At 47.4% G+C, this 19642-nt stretch overlaps 1 protein-coding gene across 3 annotated transcripts in view; it reads left to right on the top strand.

Moving 5' to 3' along the window:
* C1QTNF12 (C1q and TNF related 12) overlaps positions 1 to 19240 on the top strand; it is a 38163-nt gene extending 18923 nt beyond the window's left edge. For all 3 annotated transcript variants that reach the window (XM_081923820.1, XM_081923819.1, XM_081923821.1), the window contains 6 exons: positions 2057 to 2168; positions 3577 to 3758; positions 7983 to 8091; positions 8393 to 8483; positions 14015 to 14093; positions 15652 to 19240. In XM_081923820.1, coding sequence (XP_081779946.1) covers positions 2057 to 2168; positions 3577 to 3758; positions 7983 to 8091; positions 8393 to 8483; positions 14015 to 14093; positions 15652 to 15750 — 672 coding nt within the window. In that variant the 3' untranslated portion in view covers positions 15751 to 19240. The remainder of the gene's footprint in view (positions 1 to 2056; positions 2169 to 3576; positions 3759 to 7982; positions 8092 to 8392; positions 8484 to 14014; positions 14094 to 15651) is intronic.
* Positions 19241 to 19642: the final 402 nt, after the last annotated feature.

Raw genomic sequence — 19642 nt, 5'->3', positions numbered from 1 at the left:
ACAAAACACTGTTGCTGTAGTTAGGTTTTATTTTATCTGTTTTTTCTCTTATATTTTGGAAATGTACATCCAGCTTTTTTCACCTTTAATTTTTTTTGGGGGGGGCCAAGAGAGTGGGGCCCTAAGCTATAGCTTGTTTAGCTTATACGTAAATCGAGCACTGGTTAAATGTGTATAGGATTGCAACCGTGTGTGTGTGTGTGTGTGTGTTTGGGGTGGGGGGCAGCGAACATATTGCCACTCACATTCGTTTTGTGAGTCACTGACCCCCAGTTCCGTCTTCTGCCTCCCCAGTTAAAAGATCTTGAGCTATGGGGCTGCAAAGAACAGAATAGGAGCCCTGCAGCTTATATCTGGCCCATGGGTGTAGCTAGGATTTATGTTGTGGGGTTTTTTTGGGGGGGAGGGAGGACACCCACCTGTCACCATCCTCTTTCTGGCTCTGTCTAGCTGATTCGGAATGAAACATCTTGACATCATTTTTTTAAAAATTTCTTTCTTTTGACCCCATGTGCTCAGAAAAACCTGTCATTTCGATTTCAGATATTCTGATTATTTCTACTTTCAGTTAAGTATTTTTAATTTACTGGATTGGGGTTGGGCAGCTGCTCCTCTGCCTCCCTGGCTACACCCATGATCAGGCTAAGGATTACTGACTCCAGCATTCTGTTCTCACAATGGCCAGCCTTATGCCTCTGGGAAGCCTGCAAGCAGGACCCGAGTGCGACAGCAACTCTCCTCTCTTGCAGTTCCCAGAAACTGGTATGCAAAGGTTTACTGCCTCTGATAGTGGAGGCAGAACAGAGCCACCATAGCTAGCAGCCTCCTCCTCCTCTAGCAGAGCATCGTGTGATTTGCTTTCGGATTATTCTCAGCTTCAGTCCCTGGTGTCTGCAGTTGGGGGTCTTTATCCTAGGAACAGAAGAAGAACCTTCTGGATCAGGGCCCATGTTGTCCAGCATCCTGTTCTCACAGTGGCCAACCAGGTTCCTGTGGGAAACCAGCAAGCTGGACCTGAGCACATGACCATTACTCTGACCAAGTGTAGCCATCATGGCTAGTAGATGTTGATAGCCTTGTCCTCCAGATCTACCAAATCATCTGCCAAAGACCTTGAAGAGCAAATGCCAACGATCTGAAGTTGGGCTAAGTCAACTGGGGTAAACCTTTGCCCCTTCGGATCCTGCCAAACTACAACTGTTGCCATCCGCCCTGACCATTGGCTACCCTTGCTAGGGCTGATGGGAGTTGTAGTCCAGCAACATCTTTTTTTAAAAAAAATATTTTTTATTGAATGATGTTATGTTACAAAAAACATTACAACCATACTACCACTAAATATAATTGAGAAATAAAAATTACATACATCAATATTTAGTTTGTTATTTGCTGTCTTATTTCCTCCCAAACATTCCATACAAAACACACATATGTACAGACACACACACAAAATGATAATAATGAAAGTAAATATTTTTTACCCTTTTATCTTTCAAAATCTTTTCTTCAGTTTTGACTTCCTGTCAAGTCCCTTCCCATATGTTTTATCTTACAATCGAATGTACACAAAACAATAAACCTTTCTATAGAAATTCTATATAGAAATTCTATATAAATTTTCCGATACATTCTGAAAACATAATAAATCCTTAATTGTTATCCAGCAACATCTGTTGAGCAGAAAGTTCCCCACCCCTGGGTGGCCTTTGTGGCCCGACCCAGCATCTGACAGCTTTGCTTGTGGACTTGTCAAAAAAGGCAGCACCATGGATCACGTCTAACTGTGTCGCTTCCTTCCTTAAAACTGACTGTCAGTTTTTAATTTTAATTGTCAGGTTGTATTCTCTCTCTCCCTCAACCCCACCCCACCCCAGTTTGTATTATTCTGTATTTTGTAAACGTTGTGAGTTTTGCCTTGAAACCCAACTTGGGAGAAAGGTGGGATATAGAATCTATGAAATGAAGGAGTCAAATAAAATAAACCAGGCTAGCGTATTTATCACAAATAAGGTTTCTGAATCCCCTCCCTCTTCCCAAACACTCTTCTTTCTTTCAGCGTGGCCTTGTTGGACCTCCAGGACCCCCAGGCCCTCCAGGACCCCCGGGGGCTCCAGGGGCAGAAGTCACCCAGGAAGTCTTGCTGCAGGAGTTCAAGAAGATGTTAAAAGGTACGCGGGTTCAAGACAGGCCGGCCTCCTTCCAAGCTCAGGCGGCAGCATCTTCCTCTCTCCTTCTTTTTCTCAAGCCCTCTTTTTTTTTTTTACTATGGCTCTGTTGTTGTTGTTTAGTCGTTTAGTCGTGTCTGACTCTTCGTGACCCCCTGGACCAGAGCACTCCAGGCACTCCTGTCTTCCACTGCCTCTCGCAGTTTGGTCAAACTCATGTTAGTAGCTTCGAGAACACTGTCCAACCATCTTGTCCTCTGTCGTCCCCTTCTCCTTGTGGCCTCCATCTTTCCCAACATCAGGGTCTTTTCCAGGGAGTCTTCTCTTCTCATGAGGTGGCCAAAGTATTGGAGCCTCAGCTTCAGGATCTGTCCTTCCAGCGAGCACTCAGGGCTGATTTCCTTCTGAATGGAGAGGTTTGATCTTCTCACAGTCCATGGGACTCTCAAGAGTCTCCTCCAGCACCATAATTCAAAAGCATCAATTCTTCGGCGATCAGCCTTCTTATGGTCCAGCTCTCACTTCCATACTTCACTACTGGGGAAACCATAGCATTAACTATACAGACCTTTGTTGGCAAGGTGATGTCTCTACTTTAAGATGCTGTCTAGGTTTGTCATTGCTTTTCTCCCAAGAAGCAGGCATCTTTTAATTTTGTGACTGCTGTCACCATCTGCAGTGATCATGGAGCCCAAGAAACTAAAATATTTCACTGCTTCTATTTCTTCCCCTTCTATTTGCCAGGAGGTGATGGGACCAGTGGCCATGATCTTCGTTTTTTTGATGTTGAGCTTCAGACCATATTTTGCACTCTCCTCTTTCACCTTTATTAGCACCATACATTTAAGTCTCATCTGAAGCATGTTCAGAACATCAAAAGAGGCTCCCTGCTGGGATCAGGCCGATGGGTCCATCTGGACCACTGCTTCTCAAACGCCAGCTCTTTTGGGACTACAACTCCCACCATCCCTAGCTAGCAGGACCAGTGGTCAGGGATGAGGGGAATTGTAGTCCCAAAACAGCCGGAGACCCAAGCTTTGGAAACCCTGCTCTAGATAGACCAGCGAACTGATCTCACAGTGGCCAACCAGATACCCCAATGGGACATTTGCAAACAGGAGTTCAATACAAGAGCGCTTTAAATGTATGGTGTTGCTAGGGCCTAAGGCTGTACAACACATATCTTTAAAGCACATGACTCCTCCTGGGAACTTTAGTTTGTTTAGGGGGCTGGGAATTGTAGTTCTGTGGGGAAGGGACAAACTACAGTTCCCAGAATTCTTTGGAGGAGAGGGCAAAGTGCTGTAAATGGATGGTCAGCCAAATTCACTCTTCCAGTTGGACAGAGAAGCTGGATTCTCGGGTCAGGGCCAACAAGATGGCCTCCTATTTTTCCTCCTTTTTCTTACAGAAGCCACCGAGCGACGGGCCCCTCCGGCTTTGCCAACCCCCCTGAGCGAAGCGCCCCCTTTGCTACTCTCCCTGGAGGAGGCCTCCCCCTACCGGCGAGTGGAGGAGGCTTTTCACTGCAAACTCAAGGGCCAGATCGTTGTGGACAAGAAGACTTTGATGGAACTCCAGAACTTCCAGATGGTGAGGAGACCACATCTCTTTAACTAGTGGGCGTTATCAGAGGGCGTGAGGCACGTATTGGGTTGTAGCCAAGGCTAGCCCTGATTAGAGTAGACCCGCTGATGTTAAGGACTAACTTAGGCCATGGCTACTTCCCCCGAAGGATTCTGGGAGCTGTCATTTGTTAAGGGTGCTGAGAGCTGCGAGGAGACCCCTGTTCTCCCTCAAAGAGCTACCTTTCCCAGAGTTCCCCAGGAAGAAGAGTTGATTGTTAAACCATGTGGGGAATCATAACTCGGGGTGGGGGAGGATAGGGGGTCTCTTCGCAACTCTCAGCACCTATAGCCAACGGCAGCTCCCAGAATCCTTTGGGGGATGCCATGGCTGTTCAAAGTGATATTATAGTGTTATAAAAGTGAGAATGTGGCCTACGTTTGTAGTTTGTTTACTTACTTTAAGGATTTCATAACCCTCTCAGCCTTGGAATGGCAGGTTTGAGTCCTAGAGCAATTCTTCAAGCTCAGTGAATTGCCAAGAGCCTCTAAAAGTAAAATCTCTGCATATGGAGGTTGGAAGGGGGGGGGGCAAAGTTCTCTGGAAGGATAATCCTGGTGCCATGCTAATTGGCGTGGAGAGAGGGAGACTTAAGACATCTTAATAGCCATCAGGGGCTGTAATGGAGGGAGTCAGTCCTTTCTTAATTATGTTTGGCGGATTCCTGGGGCCTGCCCGTGCCAAGGGGTACGCTGGTGCCAGCACTTGTGGGCCTGAGCAGGGCATGTTCGGGGCACGAACGTAGCCGTGAGTCTGCGGCACAGTTGCTATGGGCACCGACAGCAGGATGAGAGGGCATCCTGGCGACGAAAGGGAAAATAGGGCCTTGTCAAGGCGGCATTTCATCACCTCTGTCTTCGGGTGTATCTGCAGACTGAACGCAAAGTCCTTGGGAATCAGAAGTGGGGAGAGAGACCTGTTGCGCTCCAGCCCTGCTTGTGGGGTTCCCAGAGGGCCGGCTGGTTGGCCACTATGGGAGCCCTAGTTTGGGTCTAATATGTCAGGGCTCTCATTCATCATTCTCCTCCTGGATATCTTTACTAGATATCCAAATTTGTGAATGACATGGGTATGTTTAGCATAGGGAAAGAGGAGGCTGAGAGGAGATACGATGCCATCTTCAAATATCTCAAGGGCTGTCCCATGGAAGATGGAGCAAGCTTGTTTTCTCCTGCCCTGGAGGGTAGGACTCGAACCCACAGCTTCGAGTTACAAGAAAGGAGATTCCGACTAAAGCCGGACAGTATGAGCTGTTTGACAGTGGAATGGTCTCCCTCAGGAGGTGGTGGACTCTCCTTCCTGACACGCAGCATAAATTAATAATGCAGAGTTTTTAAGTGAAAGAATAAGAGCTTTACTGAGTTAAAATAAACTTCTGGTTCCAAACCGTTTGACTGAGATTACATTCTGACTCTGCTCACAACTGAGGCAGACTGACTCTGACTGAAATCTTACAGAGAACACACAGAGAAAATGGCTGCTACTTATAAGGAGAATGAGACACATGTCAGAGTGACTCAACAGTTAGCAGTTAGGCCTGAATAACCTTAGTAGGCCCTGAATAACTTTGTGCAGTCCCAGCACTTCCCAGCCTGCTCTGCTGCTTCTGCTTTCATGTGTCTTTGTCACGTGACACTTCCTTGGAGGTTTTTAAGCAGAGGTTGGGCGGCCACCTGCCATGGATGCTTTAGTTGAGATGCCAGCATTGCAGGGGGTTGGACTAGATGACCCTTGGTGTCCCTTCCAACTCTCTCATTCTCTGATTCAATGGTGCCAATGGCTACTAGCCACAATGGCTATGTTCTCCCACTACTGATGGAGGCAGGATGCTGCAGGATAACAGTGGCTGGGAATCACAACTGGGGAGAGCTCTGAGTTTCTGCTTGTGGGCTTCCCATAATGAGCCTGTGGTTGGCCAACCTGAGAGCAGGATGTTGGACTAGATGGACCTTTGGCCTGATCCAGCAGGGCTCTGCTTAGGCTCTTATTATATCTTCATGGTGCTGGTGAAGCAGATGCTCTACTGCCGAGCTCAAGTCCTCATAAGGAATGGGGGCACTATGTCGACGTCCTTTCATTCTGCAAGAGACAGAGAGGGAGAGAATGGCGAAGCTGCAGAGGGAGAGAGAGAGAGAGAGAGAGGGAAAGACGTGAAGAAACAGGAATGTTTTATCAAGCGGTAATTTACTGGTGCCGGAAAATTGCCTTCCATTTCAAGTCCGCGGTTTCGGGGGAATTAAGTCGCTGCCTCCGTTTTAGTTTAATTGCTTTTAACGAAAGGGGGAGGAGGAACAGAGCTGCCAAAAATGGGTTGGCAGCTTCTGCCTAACAGATTGGAGGGACACACACACACAAATTTGAAAAGGGGAGTGGAAGGGCCCATACCATACACTAGGGGTGTCAAATAAGCAACTGAGAAGAATCAAAGCTGTCTTATGCATGGCCTTTGGCTTGATATTGCTCTCTACCGTCCTACTCTCCAAAGTGGTACAGCCTTCCAACAGACGCATCATAGTGCTGATAATGCCAAGGCTGCAGGTTCGATCCCTGTATGGGACAGCTGTATAGTTTTGCGTTGCGGGGGGTGGGGTGGGGAATGGATGATCCTCAGGGTCCCTTCCAACTCTACAATTCTATGATTCTATGTAGGTTTGCTCTAGCTCTGTAGCTGTTGAGCTAACTCAAGCAACCCACTCATTTTATCTGATTTGTATTGATAAATATATTACATATATCTGCCAGTTTTGTGGGTTTTAGCTGTGTTTTATCCATCCTTTTACGATGGGCCACATCCCACTAAGTCCTTCTCAGAGATAGAGCCACCGAAATTAATGGACCTACATCTGTCATGCTCATCCATAAGAACGTATGAAAAGCCCTGCAGCTGAATCAGGCCAATGGTCCATCTAGTTCAACATCTTCTCACAGTGGCCGACGACATGCCCATTAGGATTGCAGTCTTATCTGATGGAGGATCTATTGTATATTATTTTTTTAACCTTAATGTTGTTGTGGTCCCAACACCATATAATCGTCATCATCATAAATATTATTAGTAGTAGTAGTAGTAACAACAATTAAAATATTAATATTAATAGTAGTAGTAATAATAAATACTATTAACAGTAACAATAATTACCAATAGTAATAAAGTTACCTAGGCAAAACCAGCTTTCTCTCTCTCTCCTGAAAAAAACACCACCCAAATTCTGATGTTGCAGCAACAGCAGAACCTCCAATTAATGGGCTTTTTCTTTCCTTGGCACATTAAAGCTAATTTTCTCCTCCTCCCTGACTTGAGCCAAACCCACACCTCAGGAGCCAAAGATAACAATAAACACCCGCACTGAGTTTATTTTAGGCTAAGTCCGATAATCTTTCCTGCCAGCTTTGCAACTGGAGACCTCTCCCTTGCATGGCAGCAGGGGTGGGAGGTGGGGAGCGCTCTTTAGGCCTCCTCGGTTGGTCCCCCCCAAAAAACTGTAGAGATGAAGGCAAAGAAAAACAAAGGTCGCTAAGCCCTCCCCAATGGCGCAGAAGAAAGTGATTCGGTAGGGCTGGGGGGGGGTGTATAGAGGGAGGTTGGAGAATTTTGCCAAAACAGAACCGGGAGCAGAAATGGCCAATGTATACTTGTTCGTCCTACATCCGGAACGGAAGTCAATTGGGCGAACATGATCAGCAAATGATACATAATTGATTTTGGTTCGCTGCCTCAACCCCACATTTGCATTGTGTTTTCTTTGCAATAAAATGAGCCGGGTGGAATAATGTCACAACCACGTTCCTGGGATAGCTCAGTTGATAGAGTGTGAGGCTATTGGTTCGAGACACACTTTGGGCAAAAAAGATTCTTGCGTGGGGTTGGACTAGATGACTCTTCTGACACTACAGCCTTCTGGTTCTTATGTGATTACTTGGTGTTACGGATGTTATGATTTTGTTACAGTGGACAAACGAGACGAATGGTGCCATTTTTGGTGAAAGGCTTAACTGGGGGAAAAGATTAAATGTTAAACTTAAGGTGGATACAACCCTGCGATTCTTGAATGTAAAGTGGTCTGGTGATGTTTAAAGTCAAAGACACAACACAAGAAAGCTTCTGTGTGTTATGAAATAGAGAGAAGGGGAGCAATGGAGGCGGTGGCCAGGGTCTCGTTGGATTTGTGACGGTGTTCTTTTTCTCCCTAGCCTTCGGCCAAAGGAGCGTTCCTCCGGGGATCTGGTTTGAACTTAACCACCGGGAGATTTACAGCATCTATATCTGGCATTTATCAGTTTTCGGCCAATGTCCACATTGGTGAGTGGGAACTCTTGCTGCTGGCAGATAACATGTCCTTTTGCCTTCGTTTCACAGCTGGTACGGTCTTGAAAAAAGAAGGTCAAATCTAACCCTACAGAAGCTGGTTCCTCTAACACAGGGACCTTATTTATGCCCGAGGGGCCAAATTTGCTTCTGGGCAACCTTCCAAGGGCCACATGCCAGAGGCAGAAGTGGGTGGGGCGATAAATGTTGATGTTAAATTTGCATCCAAGGCTAATTTCTGTGCACACATCTCTATATTCATTACATACCCTCCTTCCTTTTCTTTTTCTCCAAGACCACAGTGAGCTGAAAAGTAAACTACAGCTTCGAGCAAGAGACAACGTCCGGGTGCTGATCTGCATCGAATCCCTCTGTCATCGCAACACGTAAGTTAATGGGATGCTGCTGCAATAACATCTCAGGACACATGTGGGGAACCTTTGGACCATTGTCCGAATGTGGTCTTCCAGCTCTCTGTGTCTGGCTCTCAGGACTCTCCCCAGGCCACACACCCTCCCCAGCTAGGTCTCTCCCCAGCCCTGCTTTGTCCCTTCCTTGAGCACCTTATCTGGCTGGAACATGTCCTTGAACTCTGAACTCATGCCTGCAAGAGAGGCGTGGGTGTTGAAACCAGCCTACTGCGCAAAGGTCATTTTAAAATCCACTGCTCCACCCACTTTTACCTCCGGGTCCCCCCACGACTAGCATGTGGCCCCCAGAATGCTGCCCAGAAGGGAATGCGGCTCTTGGAATGAAAAAAGGTCCCCCACCCTTGTTCTAGCATCTTTATGGCAGGCCTAATCTAAGGTTTCTTTCTCAATGGCTAATTGAAGTAACAACAAGAACAACAACACCAATATCCCAGCCATTCTTTCCTCCCTGGAATACACTTGAATCTCAACTTACGCTGGTCAGAATAACACCAGCACATTATGACTAATAGGATTCAATAATAGGAGTCAAAAGGGAAATTGGAGGTCATTTTGCTCCACCCCCTGCTGGGCACAAGATCTTCAATGCTAGAGGCAACTAAGATAATGAGAAAAGCTCTGCTGAATGAGGCCAATGGCCCATTGGGGTCAGGCACCCTGTTCTCTCAGTGTTCATACCTACAGGAATCCCCACCAAAACAGGGCCCAAGGAAATTAAGAACATAACTAAAGCCTGCTGGATCAGACCAAAAGCCCATCTAGTCTAACACCCTGCCAAACAAATGCTTCTTCTGGATATCCTGCAAGCAGGACCTGAGTGCAACAGCAACTCTCCCTACTTGTGAATGCCAGCCTTCTTCTCCATGCTGCTTCCCTGACTAATCAGATTCTGCATAAAAACCTCCAGTGAAGCAGAGCAAAGCATTCTGTTTAACCGCTCTTATCAGTGAGGAGCTGCTCCTATCTTTTAGCCAAAATTGACTTTCCTGCCCTTTCCACCCCCCTTGCTCCTTCGCGCTGGAGCGACAGAAAACGCACCTGCTCGATTTTCCTCAGGACAACTCTTCAATCCTCTCATGGTCTCCCCTTCATCTTCTTTTCTCCAGGGTTCATGGTTTACCCTGGCCCACGGCTGCCATCTTTGTTTTGGATGGTTCTTTGGAAGTTGACGCATTCTGGAGCAATTGGGGGTCAAAATGGCTGCCATGCACAAAAATATGGCAGCCTCATGCATTCAGACCTGCTGACAAGCACCTTCCGAAGGCCTGCAGCTCCTCAATAGACCTTGTTGTAAGGGCTGTGTCTCCTCAGGCCTTGTTGGAAAAGCTTAGAGATATGCAGTTCATTCGGCAGAGGGCAGTGGTGTTCCCCCAGCCCTTTCTAAAACACTCCCCAAGCTTTCCTTGCACAAGAACGGCCATCTTAGGCCTTTTCTCTTTCCTGATTTGTTCTTTGTCTGCCACACTCGCCACAACTCTGTCAAAACAAAAGTGGGGAAAATGTCCTCTGAACGGGTCTCTGCTGGCAACTCTTGAAACCCCACAGAAGCCAAAAAGTGGAGCTGGAAGAAAGGTTTGGGAATGCGGCTGTGCCAAAGCGCCCCCCCCCTCTTCGTGACTCAGATGGAACCGATCTCACTGTTAAAGTTCTAATTTAAACACTTTTATTGGAGGAACAGTGAAGAAGGTGTGGAATGCTGAAGAATTAAAAAAAAAAAACCAGACCAGGCCTCGTTCATAGACTTCTTTGGCTTTCCCAAAAGACGCCATGGAGCTTGCAAGTTGTTGTTATTAGTAGCAGTGGATGCTGGGAGATGGCAGAAACCCCTCGAACCTGATAGTTTGGCAGATACCTCAGCAGGGAAGAACATAGAGTCAGCAATAAATTGCATTCATAACACGGACATAACAAAATCCACCACAAACCAGGAGCTTAATACATCAACGCAGCCAGTTGATGTTTTCCATGGGGAAAATCTGGGTGAACAGATACGTTTTAAGCCAGGGCCAAAATGCCTAATTAGGGAAGAGAGGATGTGTCCCATTTCGTTTTCTCATTTTTTCGGCCTTATACTCAGTTCTCCACATTTCCTCTTGCCTTTTTCAAAGAAGCCCCGCATGAAAATTCATCTGCTGTTTTGTGAGAATTTCTCCTAATGTATCCATTTTCATATGCAGCTTTGCTGAATACACAGATTTTGTTTTGCAAGCCATTTCCCCTGATATAATGCATATTTGTATACCATTTTCCCTTATATGCACTTTAAAGCACAGTTCCACCAAGTTTATTTTCATTTTTCGTGTTTCTATCCTACAAGGAGCTCAAGGTAGCTTATATGTTGTTCCTTTCTTCCTCGCCATTTTGCCCTCACAACAACCCTGTGAGGTAGGTTAGGCTGAGAGGCTGCACCAGGCCCAAGGTCACCCAGTGAGTTTCATGGCTGCTTGGGGATTAGAGCCCCGGTCTCCCAGTTCCTAGTCCAACATTCCAGTCACTGCACCACACTGGTGTGAAGATAAACACTAGCTTAGTTTTTTTAAAAAATAAACTTTATTGTTTATAGCCCAGTGGCCCATCACAATACAGTATGAGCAGAAATCACACAGCTACAGAACTAAAGACATTGCATGCCACCAGACCAGGACAAATCTACAATGTCCAAAATATAGGAACGTTCCTTCTATTCAGCATCCCTGGGCTTTGGCACTTGCACAAACCAGAAAAGTTGCTCTTACCTTTCTTGTGCTAGTACAAATAGTGTCACCCTATAGCTGATGCACATTTTGACGTCTGCCAAAACCATTTAGTTTTTGAATCATCCGGTTGACTTTCTAAGGCGATCTGAAAAGGGGAAACTAATTTAGCTCTGGGTGAATCATACAATGGGCAATATGAAACATAATGTAAAAGATGCTCAGTAGACCCTCTGGGGTTTCAGGTGTAAATATTTCCCGGCCCTATCAGGCAATGTTGGACAGGTGGCCTACCCACCAAGCCAGGGTCTCTTCTTCAGCTTTGGAGCAATTGGCCATGCTTGTAAAGGCTACTCCAGTTGCTGAAACAGATGTGGAAGAGAGCCTCCAGCAACTCAGGGGGCTGTTGCTCTTGGACCGTCTCTGGATAGGGGTGGATTCAGGTGAATATTGGAGTTGGTTTTTGGCATGGCGGCTGTGGAAACTGGGAGCAGTGGAGTGAGGCGATGGTTTCCGTTCCCTCGGGTTGCCTCACCTCTTATGAAACATGACGAGACCAGGGCATCGGCTGGCTCGGGGCATACCTCTACCACCTGCCCAACCTGGCAGTGCCCCTTTATTAGGGCTTCGCTTGCACCTGCAGGGTGGGGCAACCTGCCTCCGGAGGGCATGAGACCTGTTGCAATGTCGGTAGGAGAGCAAGCCCAAACGAGCCATCAGCTGGCAAAACTGGTGAGAGCGAAGAGCATGTCATAAACATGGGGGGTTGTAGCCAACGTCGGCCCTGCTCAGAGTAGATCCATTGAAATGAACCGGCGTGGCTAATTTAGGGGTTGCAACCAACTTGAATCCTCCTCAGACTAGACCTTTTCTGTTGTACCCAACTACACCCTCCTCAAAGTAGACCCTAAGTTGGCTGTGGTCATTAATTTCAATGGACACGTGTCTGACATTATTAATGGTCACGTCTAACTTAGGTTAGGGACGCAGGTGGCGCTGTGGGTTAAAGCCTCAGCGCCTAGGACTTGCCGATCGAAAGGTCGGCGGTTCGAATCCCTGCGGCGGGGTGCGCTCCTGCTGCTCGGTCCCAGCGCCTGCCAACCTAGCAGTTCGAAAGCACCTCCGGGTGCAAGTAGATAAATAGGAACCGCTTACCAGCGGGAAGGTAAACGCCGTTTCCGTGTGCGGCTCTGGCTCGCCAGAGCAGCGATGTCACGCTGGCCACGTGACCCGGAAGTGTCTCCGGACAGCGCTGGCCCCTGGCCTCTTGAGTGAGATGGGCGCACAACCCCAGAGTCTGTCAAGACTGGCCCGTACGGGCAGGGGTACCTTTACCTTTACCTTTACCTAACTTAGGTTAACATTAAGGGTCACGTTTAACTTAGGTTCGTTCATTTCAACAGGTATGCTCTGAGCAGAACTATTTGGCTACAACCCATCATTTTCCCCCCTTGGTTAGTCATCTGCCTTAGAACCCAGGGGTGGATGGAAGAAATTTAAATTAATGTGTTTGTTGCTGAAAGATCTCCATTTTGTTTTGCTCCATTTCCTCCAAATTATATTCCAAAACTGACTGTGTGGGCAACCTCTGGTCCTCCAGATGTTGCCACACTACAAATTCCAGCAGGCGTGGCCAGAGGGATAAGGATAGTTGTAGTTCAGCAAAGGCACAGGGCCAGAGCTTCCCCACACAGTCATTTTTCCCCAAGATAATTTGGAGGAAGTTGAACAAAACTTTTAAATAGCCCATTCCTATGCATATACAGTGGTACCTTGGGTTAAGTACTTAATTCGTTCTGGAGGTCCACTTTAGCTAATGGGGCCTCCCGCTGCCACTGCACCGCCGGAGGACGATTTCTGTTCTCATCCTGAAGCAAAGTTCTTAACCCGAGGTAATATTTCTGGGTTAGCAGAGTCTGTAACCTGAAGCGTATGTAACCTGAAGCATATGTAACCCGAGGTACCACTGTACAACCGGAAGCAAACTGGTACTGTGTTCAGTGGGGCTTCCTCATGGGTAAAGGTGCAGAGTAAAGTTAGGGCCAGCTTGCTAATACACCTGGCTTTGCAAGCTGGTGGAAACCACAGAGGAAACAATGAGAGCATACTGTAATTGGAGGGGCAACCCAAATGATCAAGGGGGTGGAACAATTCCCCTATGAGGAAACGTTGATGCATTTGGGGTTGTTGTTTTTAAGTTTAGAGGAAAGGCAATTAAAAGGTGACATGGCAGAAGTTTATAAAATTATGCTCGGCATGCAGAAAGGGGACAGGGGAAAGTGTTTCCTCCTTCTCTCATAATGCTGGAACTCGTGGACATCCCAACAGAAGCTGAATGTTGGAAGCTTTGGGACAGAGGAAAGGAAGAGCTTCTTCAGGCAGCACATAGATAACTTGCGGAACTCACTTCCACAGGAGGAAGTGGGGACCGCTAACTTGGGTGGCTTGAAAAGAGGTCTGGACAAATTCTAGGAGCTATGAATGGCTATCGGCCTTGATGACTATGCTCTGTCTCTGTGGTCAAAGGCAAAAAATGCCAACTTCTGGAAATGGCAGAAGGGGAGAGTGCTCTTCTGCTCAGAGCCTACTTGCAGGCATCTGGTTGGCCACTGTGAGAATAAATGGACTATATGGGCCATTGGCCTGATCCTGCAGGCTCTTCTTATGTCCTTATAAATGATGGAGAGCTTGTGGAATTTGAGCTTGAGATACCCCACTTCTCAGCCACCGTGCTATGCCAAGCTATGACTCTGGTCTGTGAACATCTGTCTCCCTTTCTTTTGCACCTTGTAGGTCTTTGGAAGTTATTGCTGGTCTGGAAAGCAACAGCAAGATCTTCACTGTTTATGTCCACGGATTGCTGCAGCTGCAGGTATAAGGGGGTTGTAGAGCTGGCGGTGATGTAGCCTATAAAGAGCACCAGTGAATTGACACGGGTGGCGCTGTGGGTTAAACCACAGAGCCTAGGACTTGCCGATCAGAAGGTCGGCGGTTCGAATCCCCGCGATGGGTTGAGCTCCCGTTGCTCGGTCCCTGCTCCTGCCAACCTAGCAGTTCGAAAGCACGCCAAAGTGCAAGTAGATAAATAGGTACCGCTCCAGCAGGAAGGTAAACGGCGTTTCTGTGTGCTGCTCTGGTTCGCCAGAAGCGGCTTAGTCATGCTGGCCACATGACCCGGAAGCTGTACGCCGGCTCCCTTGGCCAATAAAGGGAGATGAGCGCCGCAACCCCAGAGTCGGCCACGACTGGACCTAATAGTCGGGAGTCCTTTTACCTTTACCTTTTAGAGCTGGCGGCAATGTAGCCTATAAAGAGCATCAGTGAATTGAGACAGACTCCCACCCCTGGGGCCACCATTTTTATGTAACAGGTTTGGCAGGTGGGAAGAACCGTAGCTCAGTGGTAGGGCATCTGCTCTGCATGCAGAAGGTCCTGGGTTCAATCCCCAGCATCTTCATTATTAGATTTTATTTTGAGCATTTCAGGTCTCAGGGCAGATTACAATTAAAATTTTGAAAACGTTGTAAAGCAGCTTCAAATTATAGAAATAAGATGGGTCATGTGTCGAAAGCCAAGGCATGCTTTGTCATGGAGGGGAGGGAGCCCCCACAGCCTTCCACAGAGAAGGCCCTTTCCTAGTCTGCCACCCCCACCAACTCCTGAGGGTGGCAGAACAAACAAGAAGGCCTCCTATGCTGATTTCAGCACCCAAGAAGGTCTGTAGGGAAGGAGCAGGTCTTTTGTATATTTCAGCCCTGAATGGTTCAGGGCAGTGCTCCCCAAACCTGGGTCTCCAGCTGGTTTTGGACTACAATTCCCATCATTCACCCTGCCAGCTAGGTAGGGATGATGGGAGTTGTAGTCCAAAAAGAGCTGGGGACCCAATTTTGGGAAACACTGGCTTTGAACGCTAATGGGAGAACCTTCAATCGGACCTGGAAACAAACCGGCAACCCCCGGGCTTGTGGTTCTCTTGTAGCTTTGTACATTGGCTCCCAGTATGTTTCCGAGCACAATTCAAAGTGTTGGTGCTGCCCTTTAAAGCCCTAAACGGCCTCCGTCCAGTATACCTGAAGGAGTGTCTCCACCTCCATCATTCTGCCCGGACACTGAGGTCTAGCGTTGAGGGCCTTCTGGCAGTTCCCTCACTGTGAGAAGCCAAGTTACAGGGAACCAGGCAGAGGGCCTTCTTGGTAGTGGCACCTGCCTGGGGAACGCCCTCCCACCAGATGTCAAAGAGAACAAGAACTACCAAACTTTTAGAAGACATCTGAAGGCAGTCCTCTTTTACTGTTTAACAGACTACTGTATTTTAATACTTTGTTGGAAGCCGCCCAGAGTGGCTGGGGAAACCCAGCCAGATGGGCAGGGTATAAATAATAAATTCTTATCCTTATTCTTATTTCTTCTTCTCTTCCCTTGTGGTGCAGCCTGGACAATACACTTCCATCTTTGTTGACAACAGCGCTGGTGCCCCTGTCACCATTCAGAACGGATCCGATTTCATGGGGATGCTGGTGGGAGTCTAATCCCGGATGACCCTCGACGCAGGGGGGCAGGGGGATGAAGACGCAGCCTAGGACCTGCCCGTCCATACTTTGCCACCTCTGTCCCAGGGGATCGCCTTCTCTTTGCCGTTAGGCTTCTCCAGCTGAGTGACGCAAACAATACTTTCCCTTCTCCCCGCGGCATAGCAATAATTCAAGAAGAAGACAAAAATCACGGGAGGAGAACAGTTCTTGCCACTGAAACTAAAAGACTAGATTTCGTTCCCAGTACAATATATTCACAGGACACCTTCACTTCCTCAACCTTGGCTCTGAGATCCAAAACTTTGCTTTTGCTTCAGGATACAGCGTTTTGTTTTTGAAAAGACCAACCTTCCAAGGACATCTAACTCTCATCTGAACTGGGGGGGGGGGCTTGGTGCACTGTGGGTAAGTGGGGCTCTGAAGGCATAAGAAAAACAAAGGTGGTTCCAAAGCAGGGCACCTGCTTTGAGTGTAGAAGGTCCTTAGTCCAGCCCCCAGCATGATTTGAGAAACAGCAGACTCCCTTCTGAAAGGATTCCTGTTTCCTGATTCCACCCTACCTAATTGGTTCCCTTAAAAAAAGGGGGGGGCTAAAAATCTTGCAATTTAATGCCGAACCGTTTTTTAATCAGCCTTCCCATTGCAGATGCAAAAGCGTGTCCCACAAAAAATGGATGGAGAGCAACTAAGTCCCTTGGACCAGTTACTCTCTCTGGACATCAATTGGTGGGGTTTTTTTAAAAAATCTTTTCCTGGCTGGGAACCTATGCAGGCCCCTCTTGTGAACCACTTAGACCTTCCTAAAGGAAGCAAAGGATCCAGCTATATGGTTGTAGCTTATGATGTCCCACTCAGAACAGACCCATTGAAATGAATGGACCGAAGCATCCCCTTACTGTCAATGAGTCTACTCTGAGTCCAACTAGCATTGGACACAACCCAAAACGAATGGAATAGCTGCAAAGTTATTCTAACAGGTGGGTTGTGAGTCGCAGGAAAAGCTGGTGAAGGTGAGGGGAGTCCCCATTTTCAGAATGGAGTTTCATCCATGCATCCTTCAAATTCTCCATCTTCACCACATCCCTGAATTTTGTTGACATTCCAGCCCTGCTTTCAAGTGATCGTTGTCGGCTTGTGTGTTTGTGTGTATGTGTGTTTGTGTGCTGGCTCTGGCTGAGTTGAAAAACAGTTTAATAATTATTATAATTGAGAAGAGAACTGTATATTATTTAAATTATCTGTGCTTGACCGCAAGTGCCCACTATATACAAAGGCCGAGGAAGGCAAGTCTGGAGCTATTTGTAATTGGTGTGACATCGCCAGAGTGATTTCTGACGGGATTTTGCCGCTCCGGGGGGAAAGAGAAGGGGGACATGCTCTCACCAAGCACAGCCTCCCGAAGAGACAGAAAGGATGTGTTTGGGCTCAAGCATCGTCACGGCAGCTGGCAGATTTCCGCTAATTTCTTTCCAGAGACTTTGACATGCAACTGTGGACTTAACCATCAACACCCAGCCTGCACCTTCAAAGGTTCCCCCATCCCGACTGTTTAAGAATCACCCCTGGGCCTTTTGTTGCGTTTCATAGTAACCCCATTAGGGCAGGACAAAGTGTTACAAATCCATTTTCCCCCTTCGCATCCGTATGATGAGCTCTCTTTCGCCTCCTAACCTCGTCAATACACTTCTCTGCCCTCCCTGTGTGGGAAGCAGGTAGTGATTTAAACAGTCCACACCTGCCCATTTTGAGCAGGGCAGTATCCTGCTGGATAGCTCACTTGGTTAGAGCGTGGTGCTGTTAACACCAAGTTCACGGGTTCAATCCCCATAAGGGGCAGCTCAGGGTCCCTTCTAACTCTATGATTCTATGAGATGTCAGCACTGGGCAGGCATGGATTTAGCAGCCTGGTACTGGCAGGAGAGATGTCCAGCAGGGGAGCTGTCCAACAATGACCTGGTGCTGGTTCAGCAAAGCTTTTACATTAGCCAACAGACTGGGCGAGAAGGGGTGTGTGTGTGTGTGTGTGTTATAGCAGGCCAGCTTTTCCTGCCTCTTCCTGGCTTCTCAGCAGAGCCCTGTTCCCAGAACGTAAACTTGTGTTGGCCTCCTCTGAAGTAGGGAGAGAGAAATTTGGTTCGTTTTACATTTTGATGTGCACCTACCTGGTTTGCACTTCCCAAAACAACATGTAAAATCACGGCTATCCTTTTAAAATCTCTGAATTTTGTGGTGCGGTTCTCAAACCAAAAAAAGAAAAGAAAAGAAAAGAAAAATTGCATGTATTGGAGAAAGTAGCATCACAAAACACATCCTATTAAGGAAAACAGCTTGCGGAAACACCTGCGTTCAGCAAAATAGCATACCAAAAATATATAAAGGTAAAGGGACCCCTGACCATTAGGTCCAGTCGTGACCAACTTTGGGGTTGCAGCGCTCATCTCGCTTTATTGGCAGAGGGAGCTGGCATACAGCTTCCAGGTCATGTGGCCAGCATGACTAAGCTGCTTCTGGCGAAACCAGAGCAGCGCACGGATATGCCATTTACCTTCCCGCTGGAGTGGTACCTATTTATCTACTTGCACTTTGACATGCTTTCGAACTGCTAGGTTAGCAGGAGCAGGGATCGAGCAATGGGAGCTCACCCCGCCGTGGGGATTCGAACCGCCAACCTTCTGATCGGCAAGTCCTAGGCTCTGTGGTTTAACCCACAGCACCACCCGCATCCCACCAAAAATATATATGGGTGAATTAAAGAACACGCCCGCTACAACACAAACGAGTCTTTGAGAAGACTTTTTAAAAATGCAGAAATGGACCACTTGAGAATGGGGAAATGAGAAATGAAAATGGAAAGATTTGTCCACTCCAGTTCCCAAGGAGGGATGAAGGAAAGGAGGCCTGCTAAACACACACTGCATCTCCAATGATGGGGTTTGGTGCAGACTCGTTGCTTCTGCTTGTCTCAGGAGGGTCAGGAAAAGGATCTGCAGCTAGGTGGGGAGTCCCAACAGAAAGTACATTGGGTTCCTTCATGTTTCAGCCCGCTAGGTGAAGGCATCACCTGAGGTGGTGGCCTCAGAATGGGGTCATGGGTAATGTAATTCCCTCTGATCCCAGTCTGTGCTAGGAGCCATGGTAAGAACTGGATTTCCCTCTACTTTGCAGGAGGACCTATCCTGCTCAGGGGCCAGGCAATGAACACAGAGCATCATGACCAATGACCATGGGGACATGGAGCCGCCAATTTGGGCAATGGCTTCTTTTATCTTGCAACATTTAGTCCTGCCCTAGATCTTTTACCAAGCAAAACATTTCCTGCAAGCTGGGTGATTTATTTCAATTTTAATTTTGAATAAGAGTGGGGTGCGTGTGTGTCAAGAAACGGGGAGTGGGAGATGATTTCAAGCAAGCGCAACCCTTCTAGTAGCGCCTCTTGCCTTTATCGTCTTATGTTTTAATAAGATATATTAATAAATCTGTATATTTAGTCACCTTGTATACACAGCAGCCCTCGGGGCATGCATTTAAAGCTGTAAACATATCATTGCACACTGGAGGGGCTGCCAAGCAGCCTGGCATGGGATCGGCAGGCTGGCGGGGAGAGTGTTGACTTATTTATGGAGCTGGCTTGGCATTGACTGCGATGAAAGCTTGTGAAGGATAACGCGGTGCAAACAGTCTCGCTACTGCACTGTTTTCAGTCTGGCTTAAAAGCTCTAGGTTGCATCCGGTGCTAGTTCTGCTCAGAGTAAACCCATTGGAGTTAATAGATATGGCTAACTTGGGTCAATTGCATTCAATGGCTTTACTCTGTTCAGAAGAGAGATTTCAGCTCCTCACTTTTCTCATACAATCCTAATGGATCGTCTTCTATGTTAGTCCAACTCCA

The sequence above is a fragment of the Podarcis melisellensis genome (assembly GCF_964234715.1).
Source record: "Podarcis melisellensis genome assembly, chromosome: 8".
Taxonomy (NCBI): domain Eukaryota; kingdom Metazoa; phylum Chordata; class Lepidosauria; order Squamata; family Lacertidae; genus Podarcis; species Podarcis melisellensis.
Note: the sequence above shows the minus strand (reverse complement) of the source record. Positions and strands in the feature narration are given on the sequence as shown.